This window comes from Ptychodera flava, chromosome 8 (assembly GCF_041260155.1).
Source record: "Ptychodera flava strain L36383 chromosome 8, AS_Pfla_20210202, whole genome shotgun sequence".
NCBI lineage: Eukaryota > Metazoa > Hemichordata > Enteropneusta > Ptychoderidae > Ptychodera > Ptychodera flava.
Window position 1 is genome coordinate 3,514,501 of NC_091935.1, and position 18,445 is coordinate 3,532,945.

Here is an 18,445-nt window from a genome sequence, read left to right on the forward strand (position 1 = left end):
TGATACACTCTGCTAATGTGCACTCTCTTCATACAACAATACAAACAACAACAACAACCAGATTTCTGGGTTCCCTATGGTAGTTCATGTTTCAATCTACTTTTTCCCTCTTTGGATTCACTTAATATGCCCAAACTCTTGCTCTCTGTTACAAATTACTAGTACAATTATTAGAAATTTAGAACAAGTAATTTTTCCTCTCGGGCAAGTAAAAATGAAAAATCACGTGTCCCACGGCTAGTAAGTTTGAAAAATTTTCTTTGAGACCCGTATTATTTGTTGACTTGTTGTGACGCGTACTCACCATATTTTCAAGAATTTATAAATTAGAAATAATAAAGTGTATTGTGGCAGGAATTGGCATTGTTATCGATTTTTGTCAGTAATAAAAAAATCTATTTGTTATGCTGTTAAACGTAGCATGACGTAAGTTTATGAAAAACGAAATTTAATATTTCAAAACAGCATCAGTGATTTTTTTACTTCTCGCCGAGTAAATAATTTGGCCCGTGATCTAATGTTTTCATATGGGTATCCCCAAATAGAGATTGTGACCACGAAATCTACATTTGAGAAGAAAAGGTCATGATTTTCATAACAAAGGGCGGAAAATTAGTCAATTGACAGGTAGATCCAGTGGCGTGATTGGCTGGAGTAGGAATACTAATTTATGTAGATTTTTTATGCAAATTGACGATGAGCCTGTCACACGAAGCGCAAGATCAACAACAAATAGACGAAAGTGAGAGTGCAGTGGTGGTAATGCAACAGAATGGCGGGCACCGCATAGAAGCCATCGCGATCGCCATGGACTTCTCAACACAGACTAGACAGCGAAAACCACCAAGACCCACTGAAGGAGCATTACTTTTCCATACATTCATGAAAGTGAATGAGAAATTGTGTGAGTATAATATAATATCGACAATGTTCAGGGCTCGACTGTTAGGGACGCCGAACGTGGAGTGCAGCTGGTGGATGGGGGGCGTGGATACGACCGTTCGGCTGCGAGATGGGCATTCACGGGCGCCCTTGTCGTGAGCTTGGTAGTCTGCGTGATCAATTTATTTTCTCGGGTCGATCTGTCGATCCCGTACTCGATCTGCCCACCACTGGGAGCAATAGGTTGCAGTGGCGGGGAGTACGAGATCGATAGATCGAGCAGACTACCCAGCCAACGGGCGCCCGTGTGAGCGTTGCTCTGCTCACAGACAAGGAGAAAAATTCTCCTAATCTGTGCTCGCAGCTCTGGATATGGGAGCTTCACGGTTGTATTTAGGAAAGTCCCGAGAAGACTGTTCAAGGTTAAGTGATACCCCTGCGCAGTAGTGAGTGTCCTTATTCATTATTTTGAAGATAATTATTCTTAGTGAAAGAAAACAATCGACAAGTTTTCACCCGGTGTAAAGTTTATGCGAAACCGGGCGACATTTCGAAGTCTGCAAAAAACACGATAAAATTAATGGCTGTTAAATTTCTGTGATGCCATGGCACCGTCCCTCCACACACGGTGTTGGTAAACAAAATGAACATCGATTTTTTGGTCACATGTTGTCAAAACATATTGCTTTGTAAAACATTCATCTCAAATCCTAAAATTTCTAAAAAATGTACCCGGCCGGGCAATGAATATACGGATAATCACATTTTGAAAGCACCTCCAACTCTGCGCTGCCGTGAATTGCGTTCTGATTTCAAACTAAACTATCGTGGTTATACGTGAGCACAATTTTTTCATCAGAAAAAAATATTGTGTTGTTATTTACATGGAATGTAGACCATGACATTACTGGAGCTTGAATGGCCCACTACCAGAAAAAGAATTTGGAGCAAAGAAATGTTAATCGTCGACCCTGGAAAAATGTTCACAACACAAGCACAGTAAAGGCTTGATTAGAAACTAGAAAACAAACAATTTCAATAAATGAAAATTTTAGTGGAAACAACACTGTCAATTACCATGATTCAGACATTTTCGTTTTACATAACAGGATTGCATCATAGCTTTTAACAGTATGCTAAGAGTAATTAAATTACTCTTAGCATGAGAGCTGATTACTTCAGCAGGGTATATAAAAAATCTCCAGGGCATCAAACTTGAAACAGCCGATAATTTTTTGAAATTGTAAATTGAAATTTAAATGTAATAGTGATCCATTGTCAAGCATAATTGTTTAATGATGAAGGTTCATCTTCTATGTAGTGTCGTCATAATGGAGGAGGGAAGTCAAATTAGTTTGTTGCATATATCAATGTCACTGCTACAATCTACCAAAACAAAACTTGCGTATACATACAAATATATTTACAACGCCGAAACCTCAACACAAGCAGAAAAAAACAAAAGCTTAGTCCTAAAATGTCAATTCAGACAATTACATATAAAAGCAGTGTGGTCCTTTCCTACCCTTGACAGTAATGCTTTGTTTAGCCTTGATGAGCAAGCTGGTGCAGCCTGGGCCATGGGTTTAATTGCTTATTGCATTCAAGCCTTGGGTTGGCTTTCATCATCATAGCTTATGATCTTCACTGTAGCCAGCCCTGCATGGTTTGCCTAGTATATATGCATCTGCCATTGGGCTACCCTAGTTTTAAATGTAAGAGTACATGGATGGCAGGGTTGCAAACCTGAGGGCATTCAGAACATCAGTTGTGCCAAACCTGGTTTTCTCATTTTAATTTGTGCAATGCTGTTCTTTTCAGTGATTTGTTGATGGCCGTACAATATAAAGGAGGTAGAAGTAGATTTATCTGGTACAAGAAATCCCAGTCATATGGTTTGAAATTCACCACCTTCGGCTTAATGCCATATCTGTGTAAGTGTATGTGTGACAAGCTTTTAGAAATAACATTATGGTGAATTTCATTTATAAGTTCAACTATACCTCACCTGTAATGATAGGAAAATAGCTTCCTTAGCTAATACAAACATTTCCAGCAAGAAAACTACAACCATGTGGAGAGGAATAGTAGACGACCCATAGATAAAACTTGAACATTTGAAGGCCCATAAACAGACACCGTGAGCATAAGCTTGATGATGAAAAAACCATCCGTAACATACCATGTCAAGCGGCCTGGCAAGATAAATGTTAATTCTGAAAGGAAAATATTGGCAGAGTTTCTGTGACCCATGCATGCGCGGAATCTGTGAAAAATATGGCAAATTCCTCAGGGTAATTCTAAATTCAGCACAATTATAAGGTACCTCAACATTGCAGACACTTCTCCAGTTATTTACAATCATTCCATTCACCCAGTGAATTGAAACTCTCTTCATGCTCAAATGTTCATGACAATTATGATCACCCTAAGTCTTACCTGTTCTTGTATCTTGGGAGAAGATGATTCTCGACCACTTTCATTTGAAAAGCATGAAAGTGATATGCCAGTCCGGTAGCAGGCACTTCAAGTGTATTCAACTAAGGGAAAATCCATAACATATACCAAAGTCATGCTAAATTTATATGCACATCATGGCAGACTGGCCCGTTGTGAGATCATCTTTTATTAGGGTCTATGCTATAATTTCACTCAGAGTTTTCTTGTTATAGCAATTCCTTCACTACATACATATTTAGTGTCTATGTTAAAACCAACAAAGGATGAAGTATAGGGACTGTCCATAAGTCTAACCACTGTCTTTGCTCATCAGTTCTCTTGGAGGAAAAAGTTGCAGTGTGGTAGGGAAACTTGTTCCAGGAATCTGTGATTAAGATGGGAATTCCAGGCAATATGTCAGTCAATAATGTATTCACTGCAGTAAATCAATTCATTTTGTGAAAGTGAAATATGTCTGTTTCCATTTTTGAAGTGTTAAGGCACATCACAGTGGATAAAGAAGCATCAATTTTTGTCCCCTCATAGGACTCGTTGTAAAGTAGTGACTTCATTGCCAAAATGAGTGGTAAAACAGCACAGTTGATCCTCAGTCGCAACAAGAATACCAATCCTCTGTACAAGGTCACAGGTCATACCCACAATCCATCAGTGCAAGGTGAGATAGTGGAATCTGAGAAAAAGGTAAGAATTTTGGGGAGGGGAGGATGAATATCTGTTGCATACAGAGCTGCCATATAAAAAACCTGACTGTCATGCAGATAAAATAGATTCAACTTTCCTTTGAAAGAATGCCAGGAAGTTGTAATCAAATGAAACCACATGTAATATTCACTTCAACTATTTGTCAGGTTAGTTCAACAATATCACAGAAATCATAATTTTAGTGAATTGCAATGAGCAGGTTTCATGGATAATACTTTGTTAATCCTGTAAAATCATAAATTTAATCCCTGTTCAGGCCACTAGCCTCTCTATGAATGATATATAACTGTACACCTATTTGCCAGAATGTATTTTCCTAGTGACTGCATTAGCTTTTCTATTCTTATTAGGAAATGTTGAATTGGGCAAACGGCCATCTCCAAGAAATGCCTGACGCCAAGTTGATGTCATCATTAGAAACAGACCTTGGTGATGGACTAACACTGCTTCACCTTGCAGAAGAATTAGGTAACTTGATATATAATCAGTGCAAAATTTTAGAATTCAAACTTTATCAATTTGTGGTGTCAAGGGTCACAGTAAAGCAAATGAAAAAATACCATTTGCAGGTCAAAAGCTGTCAAATTTTTTTAAGTACATACACTACAATTGTTTCTATTTGACAAAAGTGTTACTTGTCAAAGCTTAAGCTTTCAAAGGTCAGATTGAGCATAATATTGCAAAGTGGTTTTCAGCTACACAAAACTTACACTCAATTAGAATGTACAAAACTTGATTTTTGCCAGGCTGAGCAGACTGTAGGACCACTTAATTGTTTAACATTGACATTGATCCCAGGGACCACATGATTATGAAAGGAATTGCTTGGTTTTAAAACCATTTTTATTTATTATTTAGCTCTGACTGCTCCTTACCGTAGACAGCCCCAGTTATGTTTTTATTGATTCCGTATGCATAACCATATGGCCATATTGAATGCAATTGATCTGTCAGTGTATTACATGATCAGTTTTGTTCATCTTACAATGCAGAATTTTAAACCAAATCAAGTTTAATTCTAGTGGTCTTATTCACACAGTCCACTTTGACTGGCTAAAATAATTTTTCCGAGTATATCCAATTATTTGCTGATGAGCACAATTCCTCTGAAAGCAAAGTGGTTTATACACTCATCAACTATGCATGATTTCTCCTATTCACAAATAACAAATAAATTATTCAAATCAAAATGCTGTCTTTCCACTCAGCACGCATCAAAGTAAAAATATCCCCTGGGTCATTAACCATATACAGTACGTCATGAGGGTAACTGATAGCCTTTTATATTACGACATACCACAGGTTTTCTAGGATTGTTTTGTTTCAAATATTTGGCTTTGTTTTTGACATGAAATAAATCTGTGTTTTGTACACACTAAATTAAACTTTAAACAAAAACGAAATGATCTGTGAAAAGTTTAGAGTCATATATGTGCTGGTATTTGCATTTTATGAAGCACTCAATGTATGTAAATAGGATAACATGAAAGAATGGAATGTGATGCTTGAAAAAAAGCATCTAGAAAAACTAAGGTATGAACAGAATAGATTCATAAAACAATGGAATGATTTCATTAATTTGAAAATTTAAAAATGTTTTAAAGTAAATTGAAAGGAAAATGAAAGAAAATAATTGAACAAACAAGGAAAAAATATGTGGATTCCAAAATAATGAGCCTTTAATTAAATATGGTAATACAAATTGCAAAAAATGAAATATTTCTTCTTTCAATGTACCACTGCCCTACCAGTATAGCATGCTGTAAATATCATATTAAGCAAATTTTAGGGTAAAATCTTTATGTTCTTTGTACTGTTTTAGTTTGGTGTTGTCATAATATGAATATGATATGTAAAAGATGTCATGCTATGTGTGCTTTGAGGTGACATCCCAATATTTGTCAGGATGTATATAGCATTGTGCTGGACCTTAGCAAACCAGATGTCACCATGTCCTGATATTATTGTCAGTGTGCAGTGGATTGATGGGTACTTACTACACAATGCAATACCATCAATTTGCATCCTGTCACACTATTACCATAGAAACAAGCCCTAAATAGAACAGCAAATTAGCATATTGTCATTTTTGGACCACATACTAAGTCTATCTTTTGCATGTCACAGAGACAGGGCTATAATTTTAGACAATGATACCTCTTTTCTCAACATTGCTAGGCTTCAAATAAACTTGCATGAGATCATCACCTTTTGATGTTGTTTTAGATTCTGAAATTTTGAATTTGCAAGTACAATTGTTCTGTGAATTACTTCACCAGACTACGTGTATCGCTTGGATAGTTTGCAATCATGCAGAATATGTACTGTACATGTGATAAATTTATCACATAAGAAGCTGAAATCAGGGTTGTTGTAGGTCAACTGAAATTTGCATGCCACATATATTTTTATAACTTTAATCCCAGGTTATCGAGGTCATCATGCATCGACAACACAGTATATTTACAACTAGGAAGCAGGTTTGTAAAAAACACATGGTAAAGGTGTAATAATTTACACTGTAGCAATTTATGAAGCCTCAGAATTGTTTTGAAATTCATAATATTTATCATTTAACTTACCAGCAAAACTGCAATCATGAATATATGAATATCCGGGCCAACAATCAAGTTGTGAATCTAGCAAGTTGTCATATATCCATTGCATAACAAAAGTTGCAATGTGATCAAAATTTACTTTAAATTATACGGTTATTACGCATGAAAGGAATAGGAGGCTGTGCAGATTTATATCAACCACTGTAATAGTTGCATATGTAAAAGTGCCCTGATAAGTTGAACAAGAAAATGTAGGTGTTAATAATACTCACATTTAAATGCTCAACATTTTTTCTGTGATAGACAAGTTTCAGTTGCTGTGTTTTCAGTAAGTAATATAGTGAGACAACTTTTTTCAAGATCACACCAAGTGTAAATCAAGCTGTGTGGTTCTCACAATGATCTGAATGGTTAAGAGTCTTGTAAATTGCCATAAGCTTATTCACCGTGCACACAGTACTCTATTACAGTATATGAGAATTACACTGAATTGATGTGAGGAAAGTGGTACAGAGTTATTTATTCTACTCTGTGTAAGACGTACATGGGATTGTGCTTTAAACAAGCCAAAGTGTATTTTTCTCTAAACTTTACATGTCTACGTGGGCCAATATTTGACAACTGTAGTTGTAATTTTCTTGAGTAATTATAAATAAGAAGCCATCAACTATAAACAATAAAAATGTACTACAATACAATACTGCCACCTTACAAGCTATCTTAATTGATTGTGAAGCGTGGCACTTCCAGGTGGTTGGTAAAACATACTCTTGATGCGTTGCCAGTGAGTTTTGAAGTGGTTGTCAAAAAGAATTCAAGAGGTTGCTAGAGTTTTGAGTCAATGGCAGAATTACCAGTTCATCATCTGCTTCAGTGACAACACTTTCCACATGGAATAGTGTTTGTGATGGAATATTTTTCTAAAACATTTTATGCATGTACATCCAGTATGGTTTCCAGGTACAGACACCATTGTTATATATTGGGGATGTCAGTCTAGTGACAAATTGATGTCACAACAACAGAAATTTTGCTGGTACTTTTATGCAAATAGAAAGGCAGTTATACATTTCATTACGTAGTAAAATCTATATGATGTGAGTTTCATGTCAACAACCAGTAGCCCCTGTCAGAAAAATGAATAATTCATGAATTTATTCTGATCGCACAATTGCTTTTTAACAATTTATAGTTCCACTTGTTGATATAGATAAATTTGCTTGTCCTTGAAGCATCCTATGCATGGATCATGGGAATATTTTCATTAGGATTTCCAATGAAAGATGTTCACTCGCTCACACTTATCTTTAAAAACATTTTCAAAAAATGTACAAAAAATCAAGCAAGACTATAAATTTGTGGGGTTTTTTTCCAAGAGCTGTAATGTTAAAAAGCACAAAGATTCTGGATTACTGTAATGACTAATGTGATATTTATTGGGCTGCAATGCATTTATACGACCATGTTTTACCAACATGAAGAGATGGAATGGTTCATTTTCTATGTTAGAGTGATATCAAAGTAAAATTAATGTAGAGTATAGGATGTACTTCTGTTGCAGACAAATCAAAATTTTGTCAAATTCAAATGTATGCACACACCATGTCAAATATTCCATTGCAAGCTGGAAACATATATTCTATTCAAATAGCGAATTGTGGAAATTTCAAGTTCAAAATTTACCGTCCTTTTCAGCTTGTGAGGTGCCACCGTGTTACCATGACAACCCGGTGATGAGGTTCCAGAAGATTGAAAATATCGCAGGATGTTTAAATTTTCTCGCTGATAGAGGGGTCAGTGTGATGAACATCTCTGCTGCTGGTGAGTTTTGTCCAAGATAATAATAATATTTGGAACCAAAAGAACTGCAAGAAATGATTCAACCATGAATTTGTCTCAATAAGTTAACTCTGAAAATATTATGTTATGATTCATTTTTGAAAAAGGTCAGTTGATAGATAAGTAGATTTGATTTCTTTTTTCTTTCTTTTTATATACAGATTTAGTTGACTGTCGTTTGAAAGCTGCTTTAGCTTTGTGTCATGCACTGAGACTGAGGTTTGATGGTACGTACTGTATTGTAGAGATAAATCTATTTGTACCTGCATGGGTACTTTGAGATGTCTTCCTATTCAAGTTCAAGGTTGTCAAATCTTCAGCTGAAGTCTCACCTTTTTTGTTCCCACTGTTGATAGCAGGTTGGTATAAGAATATTGTAAAACATTCATAAAACTTGCAAATGCTCACTACCTGTATATTTCTGTGATGAAATTGTGCTACATGTGCTGCCAAGGTGCAGTATGAAATCTTCTTTTTCAAGTTTGTCAGTGTCACACATGTGTAGCAGTTTACCCAATGAATTTAGCCAGTCAATCTACCTTGAACAGTGAGTTTCAAAATGGGCTTGAAGATTTGTCCATTTGAAACGGCACTTTTCAAATTAACTTTCTGTTTTCCCCTTTCTTACTTAATTCCTTTGATTGGCACTCATACTTGATTGTACCTTTTTATAAATTTTAAGTAATTGCTTTGAATGATGGATGATAATTGATTGTAGATCAATTATTATGAAAAATATCAAGCCAGATTTTCGTTTTGAAAGCTTGAAAAATCTTGTTTAAAATGTAATATACCAGTAATTTGAAATATTTTGCTTTCTCTTAAGACCATTATGCAAAAAGGCACCAAAAGAATACAATTGATAATTGGAAGCATGATAGTTCTGGGCATATCCCATACCAAACCACACACAAACCATCAAAGTTGCCTGGAAAAGAGACGTCTAATTTGATAACGCTGATGCTGACACAGAAACAACAGACTGACACTGATAAAACATCACATAAAAAATCTGTGAAGATGAACAGGGGTTTCGAGTGTGGTTACCATGGTTACTATGGCAGTTTGTTTGGCAACCGGAACATTGGTGGAATTGTGATCTTGTACAAGGAAGATATGGCTGTTCTTAGCTGGGTGCAAAAACTGGTGAAAATTACCATTCCAGATTACACAGTGTAAGTAAACCTGTGAAATATAAGAATCCCATCTATGCAGGCACTGTATTGCTTGCACCGACTGGACAAAAATGTCAAATTGCAAGTGTTTAAAAATGTCATCTATCCATGGCTGAGTCTATGATAATATTGTTATGTTAACCACGAAGAGCAGACATTCTGCTGGTTTTGTACTCTCTGTAGTATAGAAAAAAGAACGGGCTGTCACATCACATTGGTATTGATCATGGAGCAACCGAGGTCCCTCACCATTCATTGTAATAAACTTCAGTTATTCTCATATGCCTCTTATCAGTGTTGCCGCCAGGACGCGCCCTTGCGACAATGTCCCCAAAACGGAACCCCTTGCCCGGCACTCTTGCGTACTGCGGGTCACCTCGGGCGCACTCGTGAGTCGACTGTGATTGGTGTAGTCTACAAGTAATATATGTTACTGATGATGATCTTTGTTTTGCATAATTATTTGAGGCTTACACTTACGTACTTTCAGAACTAGCTATATGATTAAAAGTAATTAAAACGCTGCACTTGATATCATATAATTTGCTTGACTGTAGTCCGTCTGAGCTCTGATTTGCGGAAGATGTGGTTTACTCTTCAACTCTTCAATTGCCTGAAATTCAAGCATAGCGACGCGGTCCCGGTAGCTTGAATTTTTTCAGTTAAACTAATGTATTACGAAATGATGCAAAATTTGATTGACAACTGCTTGTTGTCCTAAAATGTACAAAATGTCCCTCAAAACAAATGGTGGTGGGACACAGTGTCCCCTGATCTAAAATTCCTGGCCGCAACACTGCTCTTATTCACATTCACATTTCATCAACCATACATTTTTAATGTATCTTCGACACTTATTTGAGGCAGCTTATAAATGTGACACATTGTAAAGCACCACTGAACATCATGGATACCAGGTGCCACATAAGTTCTATAATAATATCATTTCATATCATATCTTATCATATCATACTAGTATATCATGTTATGTAAATATTTTCAATGCCATTGTGATGCTACTGAATATTGTTTTTTGCATTATAAGAAACACCAAGTTATCAAATTAAGTAAGCGACACTTTCTGTCACTTCTGTACATCTGAATTAGACTCTGATGAAAATGAACCAATGAAATGAAAAGGAAAGGATAAAACTGAACCACATTAATGTAATCAGTAAACACCAAGTGTCCATTACCCTTCCTTTTCTTGCCTCATTTAGTTTTGATATAGATATCCAACAGCCATACATACAATGATCCTCAAATTAATATTTTTGATCACATCCAATAGATTTGAGGATGGCATTATATTGTGTGCCATTGTAAACCATCTCTGCAATGGTGTGATCACTCATGAGGTAGGAGACCTCCCATCTCAGAGCAGAATTCCCATATAGCATGCTGGATGGGTTCAAAGGTGGCTCTCTGTTGTCAAAGACAAAGGCTGAATCTCTCCGTGTTTTAAGATGTTTTAATATTTTAAACTCCAGAAGTGCATGTGATAAGTTGGTGTCCGTTCAACCTCTCTTGCACTCTATGGTTCTGATTCCTGTTTATAATATATACATTGTACACTTTTTCTTCACAGTAATAAGTATTTCTGATTATTGCTGACAGAATTTCCTTTATTTTCTGGTGTTTTCACGTTTATATCACCACTTACCCAAATTTTTTCGTAACAAGTACATGTATATTTCTTGACCATGAAATACAATTTCAGCTTGCTTCTTTATACTGCCTTTTGGGTGACTGAAAATTATTGGACAAAGTTTATGCAACAGTGTTTTAAGGCACTTCCTGCAAATACACCTTGTTTTCCAACCTGAATATTCTAGTTTGGATTGACTTCCAAGTTTCAAGGTTTCAACTATAAATTCAAGTGAGTCCATTGATGTTCAGTCTTGCCAAACTATCACAACAAAATAAAAACTGGAATAGTTTTCTGCAGTAATATGCTTTTTTTTCCAAGGGTGGCTATAATTCCTCTGAGTGTACCCAGATTTCTTATGTCCCTTGTCAACTCCCTGTCAGGTGTTTCATTTAATTCAAGTTTAAAGGACAAAAGTCGTAACTTTTGACAGCCTTTTTATTATTTTGGTTCCAAAAAAATTGCATTTTCTTCATCTTTTACCTGAACTGTATACTGCAATATAAAGTGTCAGTTTTGCCAACACTGTGAATTGTGTGCAATACCAAGTGTTATCGTTGTAGGGGCTAAAATTTAGCCATCAACAGTAACATTGAATATTTCACACATACAGGCTATGTAGACAAGTTGAATGTTCGAACACAAAACGTTATGGTATGAATTTTAGGAGTAGCAAAAGAAACTGTTAATTCTACAAACAGAACCGCAATTCAAAAACACCATATCAAAAGTTACAGCCAATGGAGCTTTAAACTTTTGGCTTATAAAGCTAAGTGGACACTTCAAGTTAAGCCCGTGTAATGCCTGTTTTTCTTTGATGAATATGTTAGCCCTCAATGTGTGTCATGGTGCTAGATTAGAACTCATTCCATGTGAAGTGCTTTAACATACTATCCTGAACACTATGCACTATGTCAGACCAATTTAGGAATTTATGAAAATTCGTCATGTCAACTTATAACATAACGTTATGTGTAAAATTTAGGACATGAAATTATTTGCAGATCACATCAGTGAAAAGTTGACATTCAAAAATTGAAAGCAAGTTATGAGTTAAAGCATAAAAGTGTCTGTGGCTGTCTCAAACGAAAAACAAAAGTATTGCGTACATGGACACTGAGGGCAGTATATCATCGTCTCACTTTATTTCATGACAGGAGATACTTTTCCATACACCCGAAGAACGTCTTGAAATTGCCATTGAGACAGCCCAGTACTATCTTGGTGTGCCACCACAACTCAACATAGCAGCAGTTGTCAAAGGAAAGGGACAGAATGAGTTGCTCAGCTACCTGCAAATGTTGAAATCCACAAGTCAGTACATCACACAGGTAATATGAACAACTTTGTGTTAATCTCTCATAAAATTAGATGAATTTATCTTTCTGTCACAAAAACCCATACAGGTGTATGCTGCAAATGGTAAACAAACCATGTTTTCATTTTGTTGTTTAGCACTTATCACTCAAGAATCTATCAAAATAAATTGAAACCATTTCTCAGAGTTAGTTGCTTTCACCTAAAAATCAGATTCAAAAATACATTAAAATTTTTATCATTGATTTATTCATTTGGTCATCCTTGATAAAGTGAAATATACATCAAATTTAAACAGAAATAACTTTTATCACCTCCAGGGCAGTGAATCAGAGAGTGACAAAGAAAGAGAAGATAGGGTCAGACGCAGAGAACACTCTCTGAAAGAAAAACTTGAGAAACACCGTGAAGAACTCATCAATGAGAAAGCTGTAATTGGTGAATTCTTCAAATCATTGGAAACGGAATTGGAAGAGTACAATGTCAAGAGACGTCAACAAGACGATGATTTCATTTCAAAATTGAAAGAAGAAGAGAGATTGTCACGACAAAGGTGAAACTGAATTTCTCACTAGAGTTTGGATTGATGCCATTTTTCCCATACAGCAATGTCATGATTTTTGCATATATTGTTTTTGAAAGGTAACCAAAAAACAGTAGCACATAGGGAACATAAGGGCTGAACAAGAGCCTAATTAATACCGTGTAAATGATGTACATACAACCCAGCATCAGATTTAGCCCTAATTACACTATGATAATGATGATTCAATGTTCTATTGCATAACGGACAAAATACTTCTGATTAGTTGATTGAATGTGGTATTTAATGATTATCAAAAATATGCAGTATTGACCAAAGTCTGGTGCCGGTAATTTTGTAGTTCAATGTGGACAACAACAATCATAGTATCTGAAAATTGATCCAAATATTATCTAGAAAATACTGTGACTATTTTGAGTTTCATCAGAATATGGCAACACGTGAACAAGAGTAACACATTGTTACTATGAGTACTGTTGATGAGCCTGCAAGAATGTCAATCACTACCTCTAATCCGTGTCTAAATTTAGATCCGATCATTCCTGGACGTCACTCATTCCGTATGTTAATTTGGACTCTTGATTATTTATGAAAATGGTGTGCACAATCTCTTCATAGTAAAACTATTTATTTAGTCTTCCAATATTGAACAGGATGCAAGTCACGCCTTACTTGCTTCTCCAATATGTCATTGGGCATTTTTGTTGGTGCATGCACGCCTATAGTCATGTCATCCATAAAATTGTAATGCAATTGCCTTTTTCAACAGGTACGAGGAATCAATGCTTCAGCTTGAAAAAGAAAAGGAGGACATGCTGATCAAAAAACATGAAAGGAAATTACTGATGAAACAGAGAAGTGAGACGGCGGTACAGTGCAGCCTTGACAATGATGCAGTGTCATCATGGGACACAAAGCCTGATGAAGAGTATGATATCGATATACTGAGTCGCTGGAAAAGGAAAAGAAAGCAGAAATCAGTTGATGAGAATTCCAACAAAAATGCCAAGGATGGACCAAATCAGACAAATGTTAACAAACATTATGTATTGAATAATGTGGAGAGGGACCCTGTAATTGGACCAGCACGCATTACACCTTTCTACAGACACTTTGGACCAGATCGATATTCAGAATTCTTGGCAATGACAGAGAATGCAGAACCTGCCAGAAGTACGCAAGTGCTGAAGCGAACAATTTTTCCTGAGCTGAAAAGGGTTGAAAAAGTGAGTGGCCCCAAAATTGACAAACTCAGCCCAAGAGATATTTCCACACAAAACGCAGAAAGTTCAAAGGATGGTAAGATTAAGAATAGTGCAATGAATAACACAATTTCACCATCGGAAAGAAATAAGGGGTTGAAATTGCCCTCTATTCGCAATGACTTCAACTCCGACAAGAATTCACCAGAACCAAGCAAGGAAAAATCCCAGGTGGTGAAGGACATAGCCCCACCAACACTGGTACATGAGGATGTTGTTAGGAGCAAGGTAGAAGAGGCACAGGAGGAAATAAGCACAAATCAAAGACGGCAGCAGATGAAACGCCAGCATTATGTTGATGACAAATCAGATGTCGCCTTGACAACAGAGGTTGCCATGGCAACAGACTTCCCAGCAAGGAGTGCTCCAAGCTCACCACAGTTGATACGAAGACGGCATGTTAACTACTCTTCTCCAGTTTCTATGTATTCAACAGATAAATTTTTCTCTGCATATTCAATGCCATTCATATCAGTAATGGATGCCGATCTGATACAGAAACAATTACAGAGGAGAAAATCTCTTCATGAGAGGGACATCGAGCCAAGGAGTTTACCAGCAGCTTTACATTCAAGTGGACACTCCGAAATGTTGAGAATCAGTCACAATAAAAGTAAAAGTCTTCCAGCAGATGTGAGCCGCAGGTTCTCACTTACCCCCATCAGTGGCCAGTACACACCCTACCAACAGAGCAGAGTTGCTGTGAAGGAGACTGGAGATGACAGTAAAGGGATCAGTGCAGCTGAAACACAAGTTGTCAACAAATATCCCGGCATAACACTTTTTGAAAGTCAGAGATCAGCTGTCTCTTCACCTGAAAGAAAAGGTGATGAAGGCAAGGCATATGCACCGAGAAGCCCACATCCCAAATCTGGTCAAAGTGATCCACACAGTACAACAGGCACCAAGTCTCCAAGCATTACCCACAAAGACGTTGCAAATGCATCATCCAAACTCCCAAAAAGCACCGCAACAAAGGCTGTGGATATCCAGGGTTTTCAAAAGCAAAGCAAGGGAGCCACTGATGCACACACTACAGCTGCTGTGGAGAATTCTGCCACTCCCAATGGTAGTGCAGCTGGTGATCTCTGCGAAATCTTGGAAAGTACATCAGAGATGAGAAAACCTGAACAGCACATGGAAAAATTCGGTAAAAATGATGAGGTTGCTAAGTGGGAAAGCAGTCATCCTGACCATTTAGAAACTGATAAAAGAGCAGAGAAACAACATGTGAGTCATACATTTGTACCTCACAAGATATGTAGAGATGAAGTAATTCGCTACACAGTCAGAAGTGAGGAACTTCCCATAGCAAGAGAAATTAAGGTGGCTAGAGAAGCTCTTCCATGGCAGTCTGAAAAAAAGTATCCTAAGCTAAACACAGAGACAGAGTCACCAAGTGGTGAAATATCAGAAAAACTGATTCAAAAAGAATTGCTGAGACATGGAGAAACAAGCACAGAGATCCAGCCAGCAAGCAGCACCAGCATAAAAGCAGATGGTAATGGAAGCGTAGTAGTCTCCAACACAGAGGTACAGGACATCAAAAAAACCATCCAACCTCTATACCAGTCAGTAAGCTCACACAAAGGGAAGGATGGTGAAGTCATCGAAAGCCAGGTGGTGCTGTACAGAATTCATGAAACAGAGTCAACTGGTAAGTCAGAATTGAGGAAAGGAAAAGTAGGAAAGAAAAAGGAAACATGCAAGAAGAAAGCTGAATCATCTGTTGCTAAGGAGGCAACCATGATGGTGAGAATGGCAGCCAGGCAACCAGGGGCAAAGGTCAAGCAAGAAGTAGTTCCAGACTCATTTTAACAGACTGAAGAATGCTGAAGTTAACCAAAAACAATTTAAAAGAAAACATTTTCATATATCAAATAATCTACACAAATATAGTTGTAATTGTGATGGTGTAGTGGGTTATTGGCGAACTAAGAAATTTTGTGTACATATTTACATACGTAACAGACTTTGATCAATGGTGGCATGATATCCAAAGCTTAACTAACATTATGATAAAGGTTTATTGTTTTCAGTAACCATTGTTAAAATTTACATCATGATAACTATATTGAACAATTATCTCTAGAAATAATTTATTAAGGTGTAACTTTCCAAAATGTCGAACAACTGGTTAACTCTGCTACCTACTGGTCCAATGAACTATTGACCTACCGTATGTGATTTACATATTTCCCATGTTTTTCTTTGTAACAAAAATCTAAGTTAGTGCTCCCTATTTGCAACTGATTTTTCTATCAAAGAAGTTTTGCAATGTTTTGGTTTTTATAGCATGTTATTCATTTAAAACCATAATTTAAACAAAATATAACATATTTGTTGCCTTTATATTTGGTATCATAGATTTAAGAGATGACATGTATATGATTCACAATTTATAGTTAAATAGCGCCTTTTACTTGTGTATGTGCAAGTACCGGGGTATGTCAATACAAGCTGCAGCTGACTGACCGAGAACAGCTGTTTGTTCAACAAATTTACTGAACTATTTGTGGATGTCTACATGGATGCCTGATAGGCTATCCAATTTGTAAAATTAATTGTCAAGATAAGACGCACATTGTCTGTACAAATGGTTATTCTTCTATATGAGAATCCTTCACAAGCAGACAATAGTTAATTCACTAGGTGAAACAGTCTCACCTGTAAAATGGCTGCATGTCTAAATAACATATTTCTACTAGTGCTGTTATGTTTAATTTCCATGGGAAAACATTTTGGATGTAGGTGTTACACTTGTCAGACACCTTATGTTTAATATACCAGCAATAAATGTTAAGTTTTCCGAATTGTTGGTTTCAAAGCTGAAAATATAAGAATATTACATATCTAATTTACACAGTGCATTTTGATAGATTGTGTGTAGGAATTCAAATTATGGGCAAATTGTCACTAGTATAAGGTACAAATCAATCATGCATAAGTATCTTTACCAAACATGTCAACAAGATTTGCAGTCAATAAGGGCAATAAAAATGTCTCTACCCAACCGAAAAAACCCACCAAATGATCTGTTAAGGTAAGTATGCGCCTCGAAAGTGAAACATTGAAACCTTTGCTCAATATATCCTCAAGGAATCTGTCAACTATTCTCATTCAATATCAAGAATAAAAATCGGGGGTCCCTGTACAAAGCTGGGTACTAGGAAAACAAATTGCCCAATATTTACCGATATTGGAAATTCAAAATTTGGGCTATCCCTTTATTAACTGCGTGCAGAGTAATGAAGTTTTTAATTTTACAAACTGAGACCGTGAAAGTATGTTGTCTTCCAAGAGCTTTAAAATGAGCACACATAAGTGGTAGATCGTAAATGAATCATAAAACCTGAGATTCCAAATGTTTGTAGCAGAGGCGTACTCCACCTTCAAAGCAGAATATGCAATCCACCACATAAATACAGTGCTGTTTACTAATACAATCCTCAATAAGTTAAACTGCTGATGTTACAAATGACAATGTATTTATAATTGTGTTACAATATTAAAAATGCAAATATTTTTTTTAAAATGGGACAAAGATGGGTACAACTGAAAAAACATGAGACCCCATGTTACTTATGGTAGTCTGAGGATATCTTTTCATGATGAATAGTTATCAATTGTAATTACACCAGTCCTTTTGATTTAAGGTTGCTGTGCCTTGATATTAAAGCCCATAAAATTTTCTCCGAACTTTCTTAAACAATACTTCAACCATTCTCTTTTAAAATCGGAAATAAAATCAGGGGTTATTGTGCAAAATTTTGTGACAGGGAAACAACTATGAATAATTTACCGACTCTTGAAACTTAAAATGGCTACCATCTCACCAACTATTTGTTAGCTCTGCTCTATTGGAAACAATGAAATTTTTAATTGTTACAAAAATGAGCCATTTATGTTCACATTGACCAGTTTGAGCCAATCAAGGTTTTGAGTCAATTCAAAATTGTCAATATGGACGTGTTGGGTCGGTCCAGAGCCGGTCTAGTTTGGACCGGGCAAGAAGGGGGTCCAGGACCGTTCCAAAATTTTGAGTTGGGTCCGAATTG

The 18,445-nt window shown here is 36.4% G+C and overlaps 1 protein-coding gene across 1 annotated transcript; it reads left to right on the plus strand.

Annotated features, from left to right (window-relative positions):
* The first annotated feature begins 734 nt into the window (after window positions 1-734).
* On the plus strand, window positions 735-17,315 carry LOC139138220 (muscle M-line assembly protein unc-89-like). Its single transcript, XM_070706501.1, has 10 exons — window positions 735-902; window positions 3,868-4,023; window positions 4,395-4,512; window positions 8,298-8,423; window positions 8,603-8,668; window positions 9,268-9,616; window positions 10,908-10,974; window positions 12,422-12,595; window positions 12,902-13,134; window positions 13,895-17,315. Exons 2-10 carry the CDS (start codon window positions 3,901-3,903, stop codon window positions 16,203-16,205), a joined length of 3,567 nt encoding a protein of 1,188 aa, XP_070562602.1. The 5' UTR covers window positions 735-902; window positions 3,868-3,900; the 3' UTR covers window positions 16,206-17,315.
* Window positions 17,316-18,445: the final 1,130 nt, after the last annotated feature.

Excerpts from the sequence above, each read along its gene's own strand:
- LOC139138220 (XM_070706501.1), top strand. The coding sequence starts at position 3,901 with ATGAGTGGTAAAACAGCACAGTTGATCCTCAGTCGCAACAAGAATACC. Across the intron at positions 10,975-12,421 it reads ATGGTGTGATCACTCATGAG|GAGATACTTTTCCATACACC; the intron begins GTAGGAGACCTC and ends ATTTCATGACAG. Across the intron at positions 12,596-12,901 it reads CAAGTCAGTACATCACACAG|GGCAGTGAATCAGAGAGTGA; the intron begins GTAATATGAACA and ends TATCACCTCCAG.